Source organism: Myotis yumanensis, unplaced genomic scaffold (assembly GCF_028538775.1).
Source record: "Myotis yumanensis isolate MYYU_CA2020_CCGP unplaced genomic scaffold, mMyoYum1.0.hap1 SCAF_2, whole genome shotgun sequence".
NCBI lineage: Eukaryota > Metazoa > Chordata > Mammalia > Chiroptera > Vespertilionidae > Myotis > Myotis yumanensis.
In genome coordinates, this window is record NW_027223753.1 from 2,108,992 (window position 1) to 2,131,232 (window position 22,241).

Here is a 22,241-nt window from a genome sequence, read left to right on the forward strand (position 1 = left end):
CTGACAGCCTGCCGTACGCTCGGCAGTGGGCGTCGGGCCCCTGGCCACAGAAGGGGACGGAGGGGGCCACCGCTGGGGTGCTGTGGGGCACCCCCTGGACGGGAAGACCTGGGCGTGGCCTAGCAGGTCTCAGACACTGGCTTCCCCGGGGCGCCCTGCAGATGAGGCCGGTGGAACCACTGGTGGGGGAGGGGTTGGGCAGGAGCTGGGAGGAGACTGGGTTTGGAGGCTTGGTTGCGTCACTGTGAGTGATGTTTTGGGTTTAGGTATCTGGAGTGTTTGAGAAAAGTGCCTTCAACTCCAATTCCAGCCTGGCTTTGAGAGGGATGGGGACGGGGACAGGCCAGCCCAGATGTGAGTGCTGGAGGGACCAGTTCTCGGTGACCGCCATTGCCTTTAATTAACCTTTATTCTGTCACAGAGGAAAACACAGGCTCTGCAGCCGCTGCCTACGGAGAAGGCACGGGAGAAGGCCCGGGGGAGCTCGAGCCACCCCGCTCTCCTGTCCTGTGACCCGCAGTGACCACAGCTCTGTGGCCGAGACAGACCACAAGCGAGGTTACTGTGAAGGAAGAGGGTGCTGTGCCTGCTGACCCGACCCGGCACCTGCTTCCAGGTGCTTCCTCGGCACCGGTTTTGGGGTCTCTTCCAATAGCACGGCTACGTGTATGGCTCCCGGCCCGAGAAAGTCAGACCTGCCAGCTGGACACGGGAGGGAGCGCCGGCTGTTGGGGCCACCGCCTCGGCCAACCCCACACACACGTGAGGACAGTGGGCGGAGCATGGCCGCCGGCTGCAGATGGCTGTTAGGAGACGTGTGCACGACCGGGAACTGGCTCGGTCCGCTGGCACCAAGGGGCCTGGGCCCGTCGGGTCATCGCTTCCTGTAGGTCCTGCCAGAGCACCTGCTCAGGCCCCCCTTGGGGGTGGGGATCTTGCTTCCAGCCTTCAGCCCCGAGGTCCCTGGCTTGGCTGTGTCTGGGCCTTTGCCTGCGATGGACACGGAACATAAAGCACAGGCACCATGTCAGGAGGAAAGTGCCGCATGAGGGGAGCGCACAGCACCTGACGCTATGGAGGCGGCGTCAGCAGACACGGGGAGGACAGCAGGAGGACTGGGACCCCGGGCACTTGTCACAGGAGCTGGCCTGACCGTGTGAGGTCAGCAGAGGACAGCGGTCACCTGGTGGTGACCTCAGGTGGCCGCTGCAGACGCACTGGGATGGCAGGAGAGGAAGGACCCTGAGCTCAGAGGAAACGGCGCCCGAGGGTCAGAGGAGAGACCGAGCCATTTGCCTGCTTTTGGCTTCAACAGTTCAGCTCCAGAAACATAATGAGGAGCCATGTGACTGGGGTTTCCTCCCTGGAGTGACCTTGGCCCCCTCCCGCCCCGCCCCCCGCGTCCTGGTTTACAGGACGGTATGGGACCAGGGTGTGCAGCCCAGCACAGCGCCTGGCACAGATGCACACATGCTGCTTACGCCCATCCTCTCGCTCAGGGCCTCGCCTCTCTCACCCTGACGTAGGGGTGCACCCGGGCCTCCCGGCCAGAACAGTTTTCTAATGAAAAGCATTGCAGGTCTGACCAAGCCACTGCTTAAGGAACTGGCGCCTGCGGGAAGCCGTCGGGCTGAGTGGCCGTGGAGGATGCGACCCGGCCCATCCTCACCCTGCAGTGGGGCTGGAGCCTTCAGCAGCAGGCACGTCCTGCGCAGGTTCATCGTGCAGCCCACGGGGCCCATCAGGTGGACTTTCCACGCCTGAAACGAGAGGCTGCGGGTGTCACCAGGAGGCGGGGCCTCCGCTGCTGTCCCAGCCCAGGTGCCTGTCATTAAAGACACAGCCAGAGGCGGTGCGCGGAGTTGGTGTCTGTGGCCGGCCCCTCAGGGCTCAGCCGATCATAAGACGCAGCCCACCTCCCACAGCCCTCCCCAGGCAGCGCACAGTGAGACCTGGAAGGGTGTGCGGAAGGGTAACAGTTCAGGGAGGGCACGGTGGGGCCAGGGGACCGGGAGCTGAGAGCATGAGCGCAGCGCAGCCCCTGGCTGACAGCCGGCAGGAAAGGGGATCCGTCCTCTGATGACCAAGCAAGCAGCCCTGCCCGCCCTGGAGGGAGCTCGAAGAGGATCTTCCCTGTGGAGCCCTCGGGTGGGAACACGGCCCCCAATGCCCCGCCACCACCTGTGGGGCCCCAAGAGAGGGCCGGCGGGTCCCGTGCCGGCTCCTGAGCCACAGAGACTTCGAGGTGCTAAGGGTTTGGAAGCCATGCAGCGAGGTCACGGGTGCAGCACGGACGGGCGTGGAGAAAGCCATGGCCTCGGAGCGTGTGCCGTGAGAGGCCGTCAGCTCACAGCCGTGGGACGAGAGTCTAGGAGCACGGAGGCTGCAGCCATGTCTGCAGGGCTCGGGGGCGAGGAGGGAAGGCCCGACCCACTCCACCTGTGCAGCGAGGCTCACGCGGGGGAGGGAGGAGCGCCTGGCGTCGGACAGGAAGTAGACGCTCCAAACCCGACCAGCTGGCTCACTTTCATGAATCAAAGGGACCAGAATGTGAGCGAGGGTGGCCACGCCTCCCGGGAGGGCCCGCATGTAGGGCAGACGGGAACGGGCTCCCTCGGCGCGCCTGTGCCCGGGCTGAGCCTCCTCACGGTGGAGGGACACGGACGGCACTAAACTGCTCAGCCCCCCTGCGCTGGCCCCGGCGAGCCTCACCTCCTCTCCAGGGGCGAAGTTCTCGTGGCACAGAGGGCACCGGTTGGCCAGCTTCTCTGGTTTGGCAGCTGAAACGGTGTCAGTGAGACAAGACTCAGTTGCCCTGTGGGTGGCGGGTGAGGCAGGGAACCAGGGGGTGCCCGTGGACCTGTTGCTGGGCCTCCCTGGCGGCTGGGGCCCGGGCCCCGAGGGCACTCACGGTGGCAGTCCTTGGACGCGACGTGCCTGGGCAGCTCCTCCTTGGGGACAGCCTCGCTGCAGCGGCAGCACCTCCCGAACCCGTCCCTCTTGTCGCACTCCGTCAGCAGGTGGTCCGTCAGGCTGGCGATCTCCACCACCTGCAGCGACATGCAGGTCCTGCCCGGCCGCCGGCACCCCCCGCACTCACGCCCATGCACGGTCCTCAGAGTGCCCAGCGCCGAGGTGAAGGTCGGCACGTACTGTTACCTCTGGGACCCACCCCGCCGAGCTCGTCACTTAGCTCCTCGGCTAAAGACCCACGTCCTGCTCAGTCCCAGTCTTAAGGGCACTGCCACGCGCCTTGGCACCCAGGTGGCCGCTCAGGGCGGAGGGAGCGCGGCCGCGCGCCTGACCTGTCTGCAGTAGCCGCAGCGGGTCAGCATGAGGCAGTGCTTCCAGTAGTGCAGGTCCAGGCCCTCCTCCGTGAAGGCCGCGCTCCGCTCCCCGCAGAAGATGCACAGGCTGCAACGGGAGGCGGGCGTGAGGCTCGGTCGGTCTCGCTGGCTGTCGGCCTCGGGGGCTGTCTGCACTGGGGGCTTCTCTGTTAAACTGCCCTGAAGGGGCTCCACGGAGTTGGGGTGTCAGCTTCCCCAGGACCCCTTCCAGCGGGAAGGATCCTGAGTCACAGCAGAGGCAGAGACGTGCTTGGCTCTGCAGACCCGCTGCACCGCGGGAGCCTCTGCGGCTCTGACACTGTGAGCTGGGACCAGCACTTGGACCAACGGGCCGTCTGCTGGGTGCAGGGGCAGCCGCCTGCCTGGCTCAGAGTCCAGGCTGACGGTGGGGGACAGGTCCCAGCTTTAAGGGACTGAGAGGAGCGGCTGGTCTACAGAACCCGAGGCAGCGTGTACACGGTGAGTCCCCTGTCACTCCCCACGGGGCGAGGGCAGCTGTACGCACTTGTCCAGGCCCGGATTCTCGGAGGCTTCGGGGGGACTGCGAGGGGCCGCGCTCCGTCCGTCAGGGTCTGAGAATTTAAAGAGGAAGAAATTTAACTCACTTTTTGTGGAAACTATTTTCAAAGTTTTAGCAGCCAGTTTTTTAAAGTTAGTGACGTTTGATGTGAAATGTATTTAAAAACACCAGTTAATAGAGGATCTTCACAACCCGCCCGTGTGTGAGCGCCGCCTGCGGTGAGCAGAGGTTCCCCACGGCTTCAGGCCGCGCACTCACCTACCTGGACTCTTCGCCTTGGCAGCCTCGCTTCCTTTTTCCTAAAACAGAAGCAGAGGTCAGGCCAGTGCTCAGAGCGAGTCTATGCAGATGCGTCTCGATCCTGAAACTGTTCCTAAGTTTTGCTCTCGTTCCTGCCAACACGCTGACCCGCCTGCACCACCCCCTGGCAGCCATGTCCGTCCGGCGCACAGGGCGCTGCTCTGGGAGAAAGGCTCCATGACTCAAGCTCTGCGGCCTCCTCCCCGGGCCTCCCTCCAGGGCCTGCCCAGGACTCCAGGGAAACCCACCTTTGTCAAGGCCACCTCCCCCCCGCCCCCCAATCGCTCACCCGTCGCCAGCACCCACCCACCTGGGCCCCGGCCTGCATTTCCTTCAGGGCTGCCAGCTGCCCCTGTAGAGCTTTAATTTCTTCTTTCTTCTGTTTCTCTGCTTCTTCTGTGGCTGCTCTTTTCTGTGCCTGGTATGAAATGATTTTCCCGTTAAAACAGCTTTTTAGAGTCGTCTTTGAATTGGGAGACAAGTCACACGTGTCGGCTGTTTCTCGCGCTGTAACAGTCGCTACGACTGATCACATGGGGAGCGATAAAGGTCAGCTCCCAGGTGACGTACGAGCTTTTCCTGGTGGCCCAGACGCATGTCCTCACGCCATCGTCTCTCCGGGTGGGGAAAGGCCTGGCAGGCACAAGGGAGGCACGAGGCCTCGGGCGGGGCTCCTGCATCCCCTCGGCTTACTGCCCTGCCTGGCCTCCTCCTCAGCAGGACCAGACCGAACTCCCAAGTCCCCGTACCCTGATCTCAGCATCCGTGGGTCTGCCATCGATTTCAGCAAACCCCTCGAAAATGGTTTTGAAGAGGATGTTCTTGCGCGAGATGCTGTCGTCGGGGGGCAGGTACTCGAGCACGACGGAGCGGTGCTGCCGGTACAGGTCCAGGATCACGCAGACCGCCATCTCCCGCACCTGCAACACCCGGTGCTGCAGGGCGCACACTGCGAACTGAACGAGAGGCAGGGCCGGCGTCACCCCGAGAGCAGAGGGAACGAAGGGCCCTCAGGGCCCCGCGGTGAGGACAGTGCCCTCTGCGACGGCCTCACAGGCACGTGGCCTCGGGAGGGATGCAGAGCTGGTTTTGCTCTCATCCACGCCCTGTGTCCATAATCGCTTTTCGGTGCATCCTTCCCCACGTGTGACATCGCGCATCACACACCGTTAGGCAGAGGAGAGGAGGTAGGATCAGCTCCAGGCCTCGCCACCTGGGTTAGCCAGGGTTACAGGTTCTGCTCTTAGCAATAAAGCGCTGGCCTTCCTGGCGACAGGCTCCGCGGCCTCCCCGGAGGCAGGCTCTCTGGGAGGGCCTGCCTGTGCCTTCACCTCGCAGTGCACATCCCCGAGTGTGTCATTCTGAAGCCATGCTTTGAACACTTGTGCCTGTCATTTGTCACAACCCATTTAGCTGCGTTACGGCAATCTGTCCCAGACATGTCGCCAGGCACGGATCCCTCTCCGACGGACGCTCCCACGCTTACCTTCATCACGTTCTCCACAGTGAAGCCCGTGCTGTCGGTGCCCAGGTCTCTCAGCAGCCGGGCCAGCAGGGCCACCTGGCTCAGGGCCAGGTGGGCCGACGCGTTGGCCTTCAGGGGCTGCACCAGGTAGGACGGGACCATCTGGAGAGACTTCACTTCCTTACACAGGGCCATCTCCTGGAAGAGCCACACAGTTACCCATCCATCCACCGGTCCTGGAACTGCTGGCGGCAACTTAGTCCCATCTGATAGGACCCTCACAGGAACCAGGCAGGAACGCGGGCAGTGACACATGGTGTGAGATCACCGGTCCCTAATCACCCTTCTGTGTAAGACACACTAACCCAGAAACTAGAGCAAAACCCAACGGGGAAGAAATGAAGCCACGGTCGCCTGGAGCTTAGTGAGAGCATCAGAGAAAACGGACCCAAGACCCAGGGCTTCTCCCTCAGAACTTCCCAAGGAAGGAAAAGGGTTTCTAGTCTCTCGAATCCTGAAAGCAATCAGCTTTGCTTTGTGGGTCATTTCAGCATTTATTAAAGGCCGATCTGCGTGCAGCAACGGCCTGTAGCCAAGGGGCTGTTGATGGCTAAGATGGGAAATGCAAGCTCCGCCACACATTTACCAAGATTACAGAAGGAGACACGCCTGTCACTGAGTTACCCAGATCAGAGAAGAGGGGAAACACTGAGCTTGTAAGAGGCCACACGGAGAGCAGTCTGCGTTTAGTCGCCTGCAGGGCCCAGCCCCAAACACCCTCTCTCCACACAGCTCCCTCACGCTGAGCCCGCCAGAGACTCAGGGACAAGCTAGCCCCGTGCCCGGGCCCCAGCGGCCTCAGCAGAGGTGTCAGAGTCAAAGGGCTCAACCTTCCGAAGTGGACGTGTCCGCCCTCAACACGTCTCCCCAGGGGCCCCTCCCCAGCTCCGCTGTGTCCACAGGAGGCACCGCACGACTGGGCTACATGACCGGGGGTGACTGCTCTCACCTGCGCGGCAGGACTGCTTCCTCATTTACTGAAAGTGTAAGTTTACTGAGTCAGGAAGCTGACTCCTCAGAGGGGAGAGTGATCCCGGGGAGAGATCTGGAAGCTTTGGATCCCGTCCCGAGAAAGGCGTGCAGCTCACACGTGTGGATACACTCACAGGCCTTCGCTCCAGAACCCAGGCGAACTGAGGCGCCGCTGAGTTAAAGACGCAGCTGCGCCTCCCAGGGCGGCCGCGCTCCCAAACCGTCACAGCTCCCACCAGCTCAGCGCTCCCCTCGCCGGGCCTGGAGGCCGCACGCTCGTCCAGAGGGAAATGTTTATATCAAGATAGTGACACACTTGCTATCGTTTTTCCCGTGTTTTCTATTCTGATTTAGTTTGTCACATATTTTTGTTTTTTAATTTTTAAAAAATATTTCATTGATTTTTCACAGAGAGGAAGGGAGAGGGATAGAGAGTTAGAAACATCAATGAGAGAGAAACATCAATCAGCTGCCTCCTGCACACCCCCTACTAGGGATGGTGCCTGCAACCAAGGTACATGCCCCTGACCGGAATCGAACCTGGGACCCTTGAATCCGCAGGTTGACGCTCTATCCACTGAGCCAAACCAGTTAAGGCCATATTTTTATTTTAAAAGTCAACAGCGTGTGCTGACTTAGAGAAACACTAGAAAGCAGTGTCCCTTTCCATCAACGTTCACGTCAAAGACAAAACCGCCCTTTCAGAGCCCAGGGAAGTCCAGGAGGGGCCCTAAGGATGAGGCAGCTGCTCCGAGCAGAGGGGACCCGCCACGTCTGAACCGCGTCCGGCCCCGCAGGGCTGTGCCCCCGCAGCGCGCCTGCGCACGGCGTACCTGGATGAAGCTGGAAGCCATGACCCGCAGGCGAGCAGAGGAGTCCCCGGTCCTGGCGAGCAGCACGGGGACGGTCCTCTCCACACAGTGCGTCGTCTCGAGCTTGCTCAGCTTGTGCCTGGGGATGTACTGGGTGAGGAGCATCTTCAGCACCTTCAGCGAAGCCTGGAAGACCTGGGGAAGGGGTGGAGACGGGCGAGCTGTTCTGATTGAATTCGCTGGGAGGGAACAGGAGCCTTCCTCTCAGGGATAAACAGGAACCCATGCCATGCCACGCCGTCTACAGGGCTGGGACAGGCACCTGAGAACGACTGTCTAAATAGGTCGTCGCGGGCGGACACCCTCGCTCTCACTTCCTGGTGCCCCCGTGCCCGGGTCACAGAGCCCCGCTGAGTTGGGGAAGCTCCCGCAGACGTCGGCGCACCAGGGCGCTCATCAGGAGGCCTCGCACAGTTAGCTCAACAGCAACTCCCAGCCCCAGGTTCCTAAATGGTGAACTGGGCCCGGAAGCCCGTAAGTCCGGGAGCCCAGGCCTCTGTGACCGGCTCTGAGGGGCACAAGGGAGGCTGATCAGACCAGCGTGAATGACCGGACCGAGGGACAGGTGCCTGGCGCACGGACACTCCTAGCGTCTCGGTGCTGGCCCTGCGGAGGGAGCTGGCCATGACGGGGACTTCCTGTCTGCTCTCCCTCCTGGGCGCGGCCGGCATCGTGGCAGACACTGGCCCTGAGGGCCGGGACACTCACCGGGGTCACGATGTCACGGATGGACCTCCGGATGAGAAAGACGGCCGCGCGCAGCAAGCCCTTCAGGTCCTCCTTCGGGGTTCCGACTGGCGTGTCCACCAGCTGCTGGTGCAGGGTGAGCAGCGCGTCTTCCCGGAACGACCACGTCTTGGAATAGGCCTGAGCCACCTGCGGCGGGAGCCCTGCTCACTCCCTGGGTGTCGGGGACACCACCCCCAGCACCGTGCCACCCGAGCCTTCGTTTCAAATGAGAACAACACCTTTCCTACAACCAGGCCCTACAGAGCGAGCACGCACTGTGCGTTCAGAGAACCGCTTTTCTGTAGGAAACCTGACTGGTGAACCATGGCGAGTGCTGCGGCTGGGAACTGGGTACGTGAGCGCTGGGCTCCCTGTGCGAGGACACGCGCTGCCTGTCCCGCTGCTGTCGCTCCCGGGATTGGCTGGTGGCACAAGGGAGCTGGTTTCCCGGCCAGCTCTGAGCTCCAGGACACAGTGCTGAGTGAGTCCTCACTCGGGAGATCTGAAACCCTCGCTTAAACCCTCGCTTCCGTTTCCCTGTTTTGTACGCTGAGTAATCAGCACAAGACTCGCCCCTCCCACAGGGGATGAATTTGGGCAGATCCCTGAGGGCACAGACGTGCCATCAGAGAGGAGCTGAGCCCGTCCACTGCCTTGGACCCCAAGGACTCGGACCCCAGGTACTCGGTGCGGGTGCGGGAGCTGGACAGCGAGGGGGCTGCTGGGAAAACAATGGCTCCTCTGAAACATGGTGTTGGAGGAGGCTCTACGGAGACCCTGGACCAAAGACCAGCAAGAGGCTCCCCCAGCAAATGAGCCTGAAACATCGCTGGAGGCAACAACAAAGCGAAGCCGCCCTCCGGCGGACGCTGCACGAGAAGGTTGGGTTCTTGGAGAAAGATGGTCATGCTGGGGAAGGGAAGGCAGCAGGAAGGAGGGAGACCAAGTCTGCATGGACTGAGGCCATAACAAGCCACAGGCAGCAGGCGGCGGAGCTGAGCAGGGCCGAGAGGACAGGACACTGTGGATGTCACTCATTCACTCACGGGGTTGCCACGTGAGCGCGCACATACAAACACACACACACACACACACACACAGGGGTGCATGCGTGCACGCGCACACACAGTGGTGCACACACACACACAGTGGTGGACACACACATGCACAGGGGTGCGCACACACGCACACACTGTGGCATCCTCTTACCAGGGCTTCCCCCAGCACTTCGATGGCAGAGCTGGCTTCCCTCAGGGCCTTCTCTGTTAGGGGCTCAGGCTCGCCCGCAGCACCCGCTCGGGGAGCCTCGCTGGCGTCCAGGTCCCTCTTCTCCGGCTCCACGGCCGCCCCGGGCTGCTTGTGGACGGCGGGCAGAGGGCGCTCGTCATAGGGCAGGGCCTCGGGCTGCAGGGGAGGAAGGGGCTGCAGAGCTCCCGTGTGGACCCCGCCCGCCACCCGTCTACACGGCAGGCTCAGTGCCATGGCCTTCCCATTCTGGACGAGGGTACGTGCTAAATCCCAGTGTCATCAGAACAGGTTATCCGACAGCAGGTGCAACTGACCAAATGCACTCACGGTTCCTACTCCCCGACCCCATCGCAGCCTAATAAGCGATGCCGATGCTGCCTCCTACCCTTTACCTCCAGCGGGTCAGCTAACCGGGCAAGCAGACCAGTTTCCCTAGTCACGGCTTGGAAGTGTCCTGCCCGAGCTCATGGGCTTGCTGTCAGGTGGCCTCCACGTCTCCACCCGCCTCCTTGTAGGCGTGGGCTCTCTTGAGCCGGCCCGGGCCCTGGGCTGCTGCCCCCGTGGAGCAGTGGGCAGGAGGCCCGCCCCCCCGCTGACATCTCCCAGGAGACAGACATGCAGACAAGTCCACGTGACGCTGACTTCCAGGTGAGTGAGGCCCTGCCCCGGGACAGCGCCCCCCATGCCGGTGCCTGGCCCGTCTGCTGAATGAACCTCACCCCACGAGACTGAGGTACCTACGTGGGCCTTGTGGGAAGGGTGCGAGGGGGACAGCGGCTGGTCCGAGGGAGAGCGCTGAAGAGAAACGTCCAGGGAGTGGGACGAGGGCTGCTCCAGAGGGACGGGCTCTGCACGCTGGTTTTCTGTCACACTGTCGTCCTGCGGTGGTGGCAGTGCTGGCGGCAGGTGGCAGGAACTGCTGGAGTGAACGAGGGGCTGGAGCGGTAAATCCATCGGCCTTGGCACCTGGGGAGAAGGGACGCGTGATCCCCAGGCCACCACCCAGGCCCGCACCTTCCCCGGAGCACCCGCCTCAGGAGGCAGAGCCATCGCCGCCCGCACTGCCCGCAGGTCACTGTGTGGGCCACACAGGAGACACACGGCCGATCCATGTCATCACGAGCACGTGGGTGAATCACTAGCGTGGAGGCACACCTCGTGGCTGTGCCAGCGGAGAGGCACATGGGCTCCTGGTGGCCCTGAGGACCGCCGCCAGCCGGGCACTGCTCACTACCCCACGTCGTCCTAACAAGTGCGAGGCACTGGGCGGGTGGTCAGTGCTTCAGACAGATTAGCTCATTCAGTGCCCACCACTGCCCCCTGGCAAATGTGACGGGGAAACCGAGGCACAGGTGGAGCAGGGGTTAGTCTGATCACACAACTAGAGCGGCACAGCGGGGTCTGGACCCAGGCGGGGTCTCCCGTCTGCACTCAGCCTCGTCTCCTCATCTGCGGCGGGCGCACTCCTGCCCGAGTGGGTCTGAGGATGGGGCAGCGCCTCCATGGAGGTGTTCTCAGCAGCCGAGGCCCCTGGGGTTTCTTTCCCACAGCTCCCGGGAGCAGGCAACTCCTTCTCACCAACGAGGAACACTGGGGAGCAAGTGCCCCCCCAGCTCCGCCCCTTCCTGCTCTACTGTGAGGCCTGCCAGAGCCGGGAGGGGGAGGCGGAAGCCACAGTGGTGGGCACACAGGTGCTGATGTTCCTGAGCGCGGCCGGTCTGCCAGGTTTCACAGAACAGACGCTGGCGATGCAGACAGCACGGCAGACCCTCAGGGGCACCCAGCCCTCGCCCTAAGTCAGTGATGGCAAACCTTTTGAGCTCGGCGTGTCAGCATTTTGAAAACCCTAACTTAACTCTGGTGCCGTGTCACATATAGAAATTTTTTGATATTTGCAACCATAGTAAAACAAAGATTTATATTTTTGACATTTATTTTATATATTTAAATGCCATTTAACAAAGAAAAACCAACCAAAAAAATGAGTTCACGTGTCACCTCTGACAGGCGTGTCATAGGTTCGCCATCACTGCCCTGGGCCCAGCCGCACCTACCAGCTCCATGTCCACCAGGCTGTGCAGCTCCAGCTGCGCGTACACCTGGGCGCGGTACTGCTCCATCTGCCGCTTCTTGTGCTTGGCCAGGTCGTAGTCCTCCTTCTCCACGGCGCAGCGCTTCTCCACCTCGTAGCGCCCCAGCCGCTCCCCGACCTGCACACAACACCCGCTGTCTCCGGGCTCCGCCCGCCAGGCCGACGGCGGTTAGTCATGCCCACTCGATGGAGGCGCTGACCACCTACGTGTCCTGTGGGGACCAGGGGTCCCTGGAGCAGCCGGAGGCACGGCCGTACGGCCACGTCCTGCAAAGCGAGTGCTGCCTGTGGCCGCAGCAACGCCTGAGAAACCCCGAGAGTTTTGGGATGTCTAACACGTCTGCGATGTGTCCCTACCCGGCGTCTGGGGTGACGTCTGGAGAGGGACCCAGGGGCTCATGACAGGTTTGTCCAGGCGCTCGTCGGTTGCGCTTCTATTTTGCCCGGATCGTTGAGCCCACACCCACTCCTGCAGGCCAGGCACCGCCCACAGCTGGACGGGCATATTTAGTGCGAGCGCCGTGGCCGCACAGGGGACGTCCCTCTGGAGCAGTACCTTCTGCAAGTCCGCGATCGCCTGCTTCAGCTTCTTGGCGTAGTCGTAGCGCTCCTGCTGCACGGCTTCACGCTTCCTCTCGTCTAACTTTCGGATAATCTGCGCGACTTCCGGGTCCTGGTACATATCGAAAGCTAAGTCGTCCAGTGGGGAGATGTGGTCAGACTTCCTGAAGGAGAGAAATGGACACTTCAGCACCAGGTTCCCCTGTGGGAGGCGCACGGAGGGGCCGGCTCAGCGCGGAGGCAGCCGGGAGAGCGTCACAGCCTAGTTCCTGGAGGCGCTGCCCGAGGAGTCAGTGCGGCTTCGGGAGCACAGCCGCAGTGGGGTGGCTGCGCAGCTCACACTCCTGCCCGTGTCCAAGTACACGCGCTCGGCGTCCTCGTCCCCGCGCCCCACCCCCTCGTGCTGGCCGTGCCAGGCTCTCTAGGCACGTGGACAGCGAGTGGGGCAGAACCCAACCCCAGACCAATGCTGACCAGGCCCTTCACTGAGCCGACCTGATAGGCCAGGCAGCCAGGTGTCTGCTTCACACCAGCGCCCAGCACCGTGACTGGTGAACATGACGGCCAGGCAGTTGCTTCTACTGTGCTTTTCCCTCACAGGGTCCAATGCTGCCATCAGCCCTCCTGCCCGCATTTGAGAAACCTTCGGGGGACACGCATCTCAGCCGCACAGCCCGCTCCTGACCAGGCATCCGCTCTACTCTTTCTCAGTTTCCCCGCAGGCAGGTCTACTGCTGACGTCAACATTGACGCTGACATTGACAATGCCCGTCTAGGATCGCAGCAGAACGGTGACGGAGGACACCAGCGACAGGAAACGCCACTGTCAGCTTTGACTTCACATATAGGCACGTTTTAATTAAAATGGTATTTGTCCTCAAATAAATCGGTTGGAAAATTGTATAGTAATGAGTTCAAAGAGGACACAGGAGACGTCAACTTCTGAAGGACCAAGCCCCCCATTCTAGGCCCTGGCAGCCCCGAACACGGTCAGTGTGCCCAGCGGTGATCCACTGGGCCACCCTCTACTGTGTCCACAGGCCACATAACTACTTTCACCAAAAGGCAGGTTCCACGCTAAGTCTAAGTCACTCGGCCTTGAAGTCCCAGAGATGAAACAAAGACCTCATTTCATAATAAAAATCTAACAAAGAAAAAGTGAGGTCATATGATATCCGCCCAGGGCTCCAGGGCCGTCCTGTCCCAGAGCGCTCTCCACTTTCCCGGAAACCCCCTGGAGGTCAGCCACGGATCGCACGGCAGTGGTCAGTCACGTTTGCCCTCAGCGCTCACACAGCCCGGGCTCGCCTCAGGCTGAGGGGTGTCAGAAAGGCCAGCCTGTGGGGCAGGGCGGCCTCTGCGGACAGCGAGGCTCACCGCCCACACTGGGCGAGGCCCAGGCTCCTGAGCGGCCGCAGACGCTCTATCTGTGCAAACGCAGCAGTGGCTCGAGTCCCAATGGCTGTGCCGCAGCCCTGGAAGGCCAATCTCCTGCCACACCCACGTGCCTCCGGTTCCTGCGGGGGGCTGAGGGGGGGCGTGTGGTGGTTAGAGGAGGGGCCAGGTGGCCTCAGTTCCCTGTCCCTGTCTGGGACCAGCCCCTCTGCAGGGCCCAGCTGTGTAAACCGCAGGCAGGCCTGAGGTGCGGAGGCCGGAGCAGAGGGAGCAGGGCCGTGCGGAGCGGGGTCTGGAGCTCCCTCCACTCTGACCTACCAAGGCCCTGCTTCCAAACAAGAGGCAGCAAAACAAATGCGCACGTCCAGCTGTTACTGTGAAGAAGGGGGAGAGGACCTGGGAACACTGCACTTATAGACACAGAGGTGGCATCTACTTCTCACTTCCTTAAAACACGGTCTCAACGCAGACGGACGGGAAGCCTCGGTAACTGACCGTTTCACCTGTGCATGTGCCCGAGCCAATGAAACACCCCCAGGCGGCGGCAGGCCTTTCCCGAACGCACTAGAAACCTCTAGTAAGAAACCCCCAAGCCAACGAGAAACGGTCACCTCTGAAGGGCAACACCGGAGACGCCTACACCGGGCCTTCACCCAGCAGAAGTGTGGGTGGTCGCAGGGCACCCGGAGGCTGGGTGGCCCCCCTGGAGGCGATGCTCACCTGGGGGGCGGGCCCTGGAGCCCGGCTCACTGCCTGCGGGAGGGGCTCTTACCCAGAGCAGGTTCCTTCCAGGGCGGGGTCCTCCGTGCGCTGCCCCAGGTAGTGGTCAATCAGCTTCTCCCTCGAGGCCTTGGGGGTGAGAAGGCTGGTTAGCATCTCGGAGGAGAAAGGAGCAGCACAGAACCGTAACGAAGGGCGACCGGAGGCCAGCAAAGGGCCAGCAAGCGCCAGGGCCAGGCTCCCCGAGGGGCGGCCTCAGTTCTCGCGTCAAGGAAGTCTAAGTTATTCATCCGTCACGTCTGCACAGATTTTACGACGCCTTTTGTGACGACAAACCCTTCCCTCCTGATAGAAATAGTCTCTTCTGTAGAAATGAAGCTCCCACACTCACAATGGTGCTCTCATCGCTGCCGCCCACGGGGTCCCCGATGATGTTCATGGCAACCAGGGCGACCTGGGGAGGCAACAGAAACCACGGATGGGAGGGGGCAGCCATCGTCTTTGTCACAGCGCCATGGGAGGCCGCGCACGGAAGCGCGTCCCTGGTGAAATGCTGCGCTAATGTGCAGGGGTACCAGTCAGCACCGTTGTAAGTCACATAAGCTGATATTCTAAGGCTGAACCAAACGGCTATTTTAATGTTTAGAGGATATGAAAACAACAGCTAAAAGCCTCCCAGTTTTTTTAAAAAATAAATATGACTTTATTGATTTCAGAGAGGAAGGGAGAGGGAGAGACAGATAGAAACATCCATGATGAGAGAGAATCATGGATCGGCTGCCTCCTGCATGCCCCTCACTGGGATTGAGCCCACAACCTGGGCATGTGCCCTGACCGGAATCAAACCCGGGACCCTTCAGTCCACAGGCCAACGCTCTATCCACTGAGCCACTCTGGCCAGGGCAAGCCTCCCAGTTTTAACCCAGCCTCTCAGGGAACCCTCTGCTCGAGGCTCATGTGGGTCACCCCAACATGCTCGGTAAATTAGACAAAGAAATGAATGCCAAGGTTCCCACGCCTCATCGGTCTGATTCTCACCGGAGGGGGAGGAGCCCCTTCCCACCCACTTCTGGAGAATCACTGTAGCTGAAGTAGGAACCCACCTGGATGTCAGTGGTGAAAACATGTGGGGGGAGGCGTGTGGAGGAAGGATGAGGTGAGGAGCCCTCCAGCTCCCCCTCAGCTCCCCCTCCAGCTCCCTGCCTGCGGTGGGACCAGTGGGGCTCCCTGCCTGCATAGCAGCCGGGCCAGCGGCTCCCTCTAGGGGAGCTTAACATTCCCCATAGAGATGCCACCGCACAGAAGACTGAAAATGCCTCTTTGCAAAGACACAGGACACAGGACCTAACCGGAGCTGGGGGTCGGCACGGGGAGGCGTGTCACCTGATTGTAGACATTGTACTTGTTGGCGTGATTTTGGTGAAAAACGAGTTTCAGAAACTGCCCCTCGGTGTCCACATAGACCGACTTCAGCTCCCGCGCTCTGCAGCCCGTCTTCTCGTTGTCGCAGAGGGAGACATAGCTGTGAGGGCACAGCGCAGGCTCAGCTGGGGGAGTGTGGTCAGTGCAGCCCCTCCCACCTATGCAGGACTGGATGGGAGTGCGGCCTCGTAGGAAACCCAGGGAGAGAGCCGGGGCGGGGGTGGGGGGGGTCCGGGACCCGCATCCGAGTGTGAGGCCCGGGACCCAGAGGAGGGGCGCTCAGGAGAGCCTCGGGCTTTCAGGAAGGGGTCCCGAAAGTGGCCCTCACACTCCCACCCTCCTGCTCACCCGAGTCTGCGGAAGCGCTCCCCCTGGAACGGGGGCAGGTACTCGGGCAGGCAGTGGCTGACGTAGAACTCCACCTTGCTGGGGATCATGTACTGGTGGGCCAGCAGCTGCAGCTTCCGGATGCGGCATCGCTCCACCATCTGCACCACGATCTCTTGTGGGAACTGGCAACACCTGAGAGCAGATGGGCTTTGGTTCTGCAGGACGCCCGCCCGGCGCCGCTCTTCCCAGGTCCTGGTGACGGGACTCGGGGGACGGGACACCTCTCCTGCCCTCCCGGCTCCTTGCCGTGGGACCGCAGCTCGGAGCGAGGGCTGGATCTGACCTGCCTGCCAGCCGGGGAACAGCAGCGGGGACACGGCTCCAAGTGAAACTGAGTTTATCACAAGATCAACACGTGCCTCTAAGAGGCTGTGCGGGCAGGCAAGCCGGTGCCTCCGGACTCCCCTCGGGCGACACACGTCTGGAGCCCTGGCGTAGAGGGTGGTCCTGCCACTCGTGGCAGCAGCCTTCCTGTTCAATGTGTACCCCCTGCGCGGGCACAGCGGCCTGGAGGCGGCGCCTGCATCGCCCATGCTGAACCTGCGTCTTTATGGGAAGTGACGCACACTCAGCCCCAGAACCACAGCGCCAGCCCCGCCTCACGGGATGGGACGTGACACGGCCACGCAGCAGGGCCAGGACGGAGGAACCACGTGCGTTGGGCTGGCGACACTGGGCTCACGGCCAGCACGCAGGGCGTCTGGAGCAGGGGACACGCTGCTAGTCACTGCCTTCGGCGTCCCTGCCCACTGGCCACACCGGCCTGTCCCTCACCCCCACCTCTCCTCCCAGCAGCTGCTCTTCACAAACCCAGCAATCCCACCGAACCCACCAGAGCCGGGGCCCCGGGCCAGACCTGCCACCTCTCCTCCATCATTCCCATCAGGACTCAAAGACTCTCGAAACCCCCAGGTTAAGAAAAGCCTCTGTGGCCCCTGCCCCCTCCAGTTCCCAGCATTTCTGAGCTGCCCCTGAGCCAGCGTCAGGCAGGAGCAGGAGCCACTCCCTGTGCCCACACGCAGGGCCCTGACCCCACGGTGCCGAGTGAGACCTCGCTCAGCCCACTGGCCTCCCCGCCCGTGACCTTGGCTGTGCCCTGGGCTGGGTCCCAGACTCCTCCTCTCTGCACTCACCATGGGGGTGAACTGTCAGTCATGGCTTTAAAAACCTCCTCTGATCAAGGCCCCCAACTAAACATCGCCCTGGGCCCCATCCCCTAATCCAGCTGGTGACTGGCCATTCCCAGCAGACATCTGAGAGGCATCAGGGGACCACGACCTCGGTGGCAGCAGCGGCGGCGGCACCCCCCAGCGGCCCAGCCTATCCTGAGCTTCTGACACAGGGAGCAGGCCTCCCCCCTCCAGGGGCTCCGCTTGGCTCCCTGCTGGGTAAGCCCGGCACCACACCAGGCTGATGCCAGCTGGAGGCGGGCTCCCTGGGGACAGCGGAGGAGGACAGTGAAGGGTGTGAATGTGGGAAGCCCTTGCGGCCGCAGCCGGCGCTGAGCCTGCGGGTGTTGGTCCTCCCACCCCTGCCCAGCGAGAGGCAGCCACTCAGGCAGCGGGCCCAGGCCAGGTGAACGGTCACCACTACTGGCTCAGCGGCTCTGACGGTCGCTGTGATGCAGTGATGAGGGTGGTCCTGTCTCGGGCTCCTGCCCAGGGCCCCCCAGAGGCTCCGCTTTCCCGGAAACTCCTCCCTGTGGGTCGGAACACGTTTTCCGCTCTGTCTTCCACCCACAAATCCCACGCCGCTGCCCTAACAGGCGCTCATCCTGCTCCGTGGCCGGAACCCTCTCGGGCCAAGGCGAGACGCAGAGGAAAGGACCCCTTTTCCCCCCTCAGGTCCCGGGGGATGGGAGAGTCGCCCTCACCGTGGATCTCTGCAGCCTCAGCACAGGATTTTCTTACTCACGAAGGCCAGACCTTGCCCCGCTCACCCACAGGAAGCACCTTACGGCTTCCCTTGGGCACCCCTGAGCTGCCAGCAGCCCCCCTGAGTGCTGGGCCTGTTGCCAAGGGAAACCAGGGCGGCTGGGACACGAGCGCCGAGATACGTGACTGGCGGGCGGGGAGTGTCCACAGTGCGGGACGCTGGACAAAGGGATGATTCACGTCCCTGGGACAGCTCAGGATTGCATCACGCGTCTCAGAACAGCAGGCAATTTTAAACGTATGCCCTGTTTACTTCTGGAATTTTCCATGAAATATTTTCATTCTGTGGTTGAACTGAGACCTGGACGAGTGGGGACGACTGTATGTTGAACTCTGAGGGACATAAAGGGACGAGCGGGGGAGTGAGACGAGAAAGGGGGTGCTTGGCGCCCAGGGGCCGGATCGGACGGGCTCTGGTTCGGGGCACATCGCCTGGCATTTCCTGACACTGAGTTTTTGCAAAGCAGAGGTCGAGAGAAGTGCCCGTGGGAAGGAGGGCGGCAGGAACACGGGAAGCAGCAGCTGTGACACAGACCCTCTCCCGCCCCGTGCGAGTCAGGAGGAAGCGCACTCTCTGCGGTGAGACCGTGCGGGGCACAGGCTCTGAGCAACCCTCGGGAGAACCTCCAGCACCGCAAGCCTCCACAGCTGCTTAAAGGAAACGCAGACAACTGACAAAGAGTTAAAGTCCTTTACAGAGTCTAGGATGCGGCTGTTCAAATGCAGGTTACAGAGTTCATTGATGAAGCAAACAGAGCCTCCAGCCCACTGCACAGGGAGCCGCCTCGGGGTGGCAGACGGCTTAGATCCCTTCAGGCCCCAGGCTCAGCGCGGGTGGGAGCTGCCTGCCGCCTCAGAGCCGCCTCTGCCCTGAAGCTTTCAGACTCAAGGTCTGAGGTGGTGGCCGGTCACAGAGGGGCTCCCCGTGCCCGGGTAGGACCCGAGCCCCACCCCAGTCTGTGCTGCAGACAGGAGCCCCCAGCAAGCCCAGTGTGAGCCCGTGTGGCGGCAGCGGGTCCACGTCTACTCGCTGTGCTGCAGGCTGAGCCTCACCACTAAGACGAGTCTGGGCTACGCCTGAGACAAACGTACGCCCGCGTCAGGGCCCAGAAGCGCCGCATTAGCTACTTCCATGCGGTGACTTCTCCCCACAAACGGGGAGCAAGAGCGTGAGCACCAAGGACTCTGCGGAAGGGAGAGGAGGGTGGGGGTGGGTGCCTCTGCAGGACACGGGGGCCCAGGGAGAGCAGCACTGGGGTGACTGGGGCCTGGGGAAGGCACAGCCAGAGGCGTCCCTCCTGCTCCCCTCGCAGCTGACAGGGGGAGGCGGGCCTGGCCGTGGGCGGCTGAGTCCTGCGCCACTGACTTGCCTGCAGACACAGCCCTGCACTCCAGTATCAGCCTCACCCACAATAAAGGAGCCATTTCGTCTAGGAATAAAGGAGCCCCCCTGCACGACTCGTTCATGTCTCAGCTCCTCCAGAGCTCAGGCGGGGACGGGAGACTGGCTTATTGGGTCCCCTCAAAAAAATGCCAAGAGGAAAAATGTTTTCATTTACAGTTGGACCTATATTCACCTTGTCAGCAGTACAGTGAGTCGCAGGCATGTGACGGAATTTAGACTGTGATACATGTTACATGTGTGTGAGTTAGGAGCAAGCAGTACCTTCTGCTCAGACGGGGACAAGGAGCAGGGACACTGAGGAGGTGACAGGGCTGGGGGGACAGCCACCCCAGGGCACTGATGATGCTGAGAGTCTGACCCAGCTCTCAACAAGCACCCCCAGACCTCTGCTGAATGAAGACCCCCCGCCCCCGTGTCAGAAACAGAGCACCCAGTATCACATCACTCCAGCAGCGAATACGCGCGTAAAGGCACACAGACGTCAGGACAAACCCCCAAGCCTTCCTTGGCTAAAGCTTGGTGTGATCTCCGAGCGGTCAGATGCGAACCCAGGAGACCTGCAAACCCAAACCGCAGCTCAGAACAGACGCCGGCGTGAGCTGGGGCGGACGGCGGGGCACGCGCTTCGACACCTGGGCGGGGGTCTCTGTCTTCCTCCTCCTCTCTCATATTTGCACGTTTCTTAAGTGGACGTGGGTAATGTTACGAGGCAAAAGGCCCAACAAGTTCTCTTTAAAAACCTAAGCCGCAGGAACAAGACGCACCACACCAGGCAGGTGGGGGCGCAGCAGCAGCTGACAGCCCGCGGCTCTTGAGTTCTGACACGTGAGAAAGAAAGGAGCCCGCCTGCCCGCCAGCCCCCCTCCCCCCCCCCCCGCGGCCCCTCGCCCAGCCCACCTTGGCGACCTCCACCCGCGGACGGTCGGAGCGTGGATCATTAGTTCCCGGGCGCTGAAGCCGTCCTCGTGCCCAGATGAGCTGACGACGACGAATCCGATCTTGTGGGGCATCCTGTGCGCTGGGGCTGCTGGGAAGAGCAGGAAATGCTCCTTTAAAATACGGGAACTTAGTAACATATTTATAACAGCGATAAGTTATCTGTTGGAGCTGCTAGTTCAGGCCTCGCTCACACACAAAGTAATTCTCAACGTCTTCACAGTGTCTCCACCGCTGGGCCAGAATTCTGTTTCTCCTTAAGCACCTTTAATAGTCGCATCCTTTAGCCACACCCCAATGTCTCACGTAACACATGGCGGTTTATAAAGGGGGCCCTCGGGTACAGGTGGAAGGGCTCTGGAAGGGGGTGGCCAAAACGCAGTCCTTCTCAGACACCCTGGGAGGTTGCCCCTGCCGTGCCCAGGCATTTCCCCCGCCTGGTCCCTAAGCGCCAGTCCTGTGTTTTGGATTTATGGAGGCAACGTGGTATCGTGGCCACATCCTCCCCGGGGGTTTCACAGGTCCTGTTTTTCAGTCTTAGCGCCACAGCGGAGGGTGTTGGAACCTGACCACCGACAGCTGGTCACGGACCCTGCCTGTGTGGCTCGAAGCTGGGTGACCCTGGCCTGGGCCTGGCCGTGCCTCAGTTTCCCTGTCTCTGGAGTTGGGGGGACGGCTGCCCGTGTCCACTGTCATGCAGGTTTGAAGGACAGGCCCTCAAGGCCTTGCCCACCGTAGTGCCAAGTGCGGAGAGGGAAGGAGCGAGTCTACCGTGCGAGGAGGACTTCAAATCTGTATGGATTTGAGATCCACCATCGCACTCAGCCGAGAACAGGGAGACACCGGCTAGGAAGCAGCAGGTCCTGCTCCTAAAGACGAGGCCGGACCTGGGGGTCCCGAGCTGAGGGGTGCAACTTTGATCCCCAGAAAGTGTGGCCGGGCAGGGCTGGGGTGGCACATTGGGTGCGGACACGAGGTTGGCCCAGCCACCTGGATGGAGGGCCTCGAGGGGTTCCCGAGTCAGGACCGGAGGCCGAGACCCGCGCTGGGCTCTAGGAGGGCTCATCCGGGGAGCACAGGCTCCATAAAACCACCGATGATTCCGGGAGCACCGCCGAGCGCTCAGAGTGGCCCCGGGACCCCGACTGCCCCGTGCAATCACCCCCAGCCAGCGCCGCCTGCAGGCGGCTCCCAGGCTCCCCCACGACACAGGCCGGTCCCGCGGGGAAAGGTGACGCCGGGTCCCTTTCCGGAGTCTGCTCTGGGCGCGCCTTCCAGGGGCACTGGCGTCTCCACAGCAAATGGACACATTTTAGCGGCTTCCGGACGCTTCGCTACAAGAAGCTGTCTGTGAGCTCGCTTCCATTCTCCAGGAAACCTCCATGTCGCACAGCGAAGGGGTTCGGAAGCGAGGGGACCCCAAGTAACTAAGTCGGGGCCAGGACGCGAACCGAACCTGCGCGGGGCAGCGAGTCACCATCGCCGGGCGCCCCGCACAGACAGGTCGGGACACCGGGATGCGGCATCCGGCGCGAACCGCCAGGAACCGAGCGCCCACCTGTCAGGACGGAGGGCCGCCGGACCTCGGCGTCCACACGACCTCCGCGCCTTCGGCGGGGCTCAGGTAGCGCCGCCTCCGCCGCCCCGAGTCGCAGCGGCGGCGACCAGCGCCGGGGCCGCCGCTCTCATGACAACCAGACCGGGCCCGGCCCGGCCGGCCTCCGCGCCTGCGCGACCCTGTCCGCGGCGCCGCACTGGCGCACGCCTTCCCAGGCCTTCTGGGTAACGGAGTTTCCGGGGTGGCGCATGCGCACAAGGACAGCACCGCCCCTTTCCCGGGCCTTCTGGGAAGTGTAGTTCCCGGGGGGTGGCG

General features: G+C 62.1%; 1 protein-coding gene across 4 annotated transcripts; it reads right to left on the reverse strand.

Annotated features, from left to right (window-relative positions):
* Positions 1–390: 390 nt before the first annotated feature.
* On the reverse strand, positions 391–22,076 carry CEP104 (centrosomal protein 104). 4 transcript variants are annotated; one of them, XM_070403945.1, is made up of 22 exons: positions 21,927–22,076; positions 20,330–20,456; positions 16,052–16,225; positions 15,665–15,803; positions 14,673–14,735; positions 14,334–14,410; positions 12,162–12,330; positions 11,568–11,723; positions 10,255–10,479; positions 9,475–9,669; positions 8,245–8,412; positions 7,498–7,671; positions 5,654–5,830; positions 4,917–5,123; positions 4,457–4,585; positions 4,130–4,166; positions 3,853–3,919; positions 3,306–3,414; positions 2,912–3,050; positions 2,713–2,780; positions 1,670–1,760; positions 391–990 (listed from the first exon to the last, which is right to left on the reverse strand). In XM_070403945.1, the coding sequence occupies exons 2-22, from the start codon at positions 20,440–20,442 to the stop codon at positions 875–877; spliced, it is 2,793 nt and encodes a 930-aa protein (XP_070260046.1). In that variant the 5' UTR covers positions 20,443–20,456; positions 21,927–22,076; the 3' UTR covers positions 391–874. The 4 variants fall into 4 exon arrangements, with proteins under 4 accessions (XP_070260046.1, XP_070260047.1, XP_070260045.1 ...); XM_070403946.1 differs by having other exon boundaries at positions 4,478–4,585; positions 20,330–20,459; XM_070403944.1 differs by having other exon boundaries at positions 20,330–20,459.
* Between the last annotated feature and the right edge of the window lie 165 nt (positions 22,077–22,241).

Excerpts from the sequence above, each read along its gene's own strand:
- CEP104 (XM_070403945.1), bottom strand. The coding sequence starts at position 20,442 with ATGCCCCACAAGATCGGATTCGTCGTCGTCAGCTCATCTGGGCACGAG. Across the intron at positions 5,124-5,653 it reads CTGTGGAGAACGTGATGAAG|TTCGCAGTGTGCGCCCTGCA; the intron begins GTAAGCGTGGGA and ends CCTCTCGTTCAG. Across the intron at positions 2,781-2,911 it reads CGCGTCCAAGGACTGCCACC|CTGCCAAACCAGAGAAGCTG; the intron begins GTGAGTGCCCTC and ends ACACCGTTTCAG.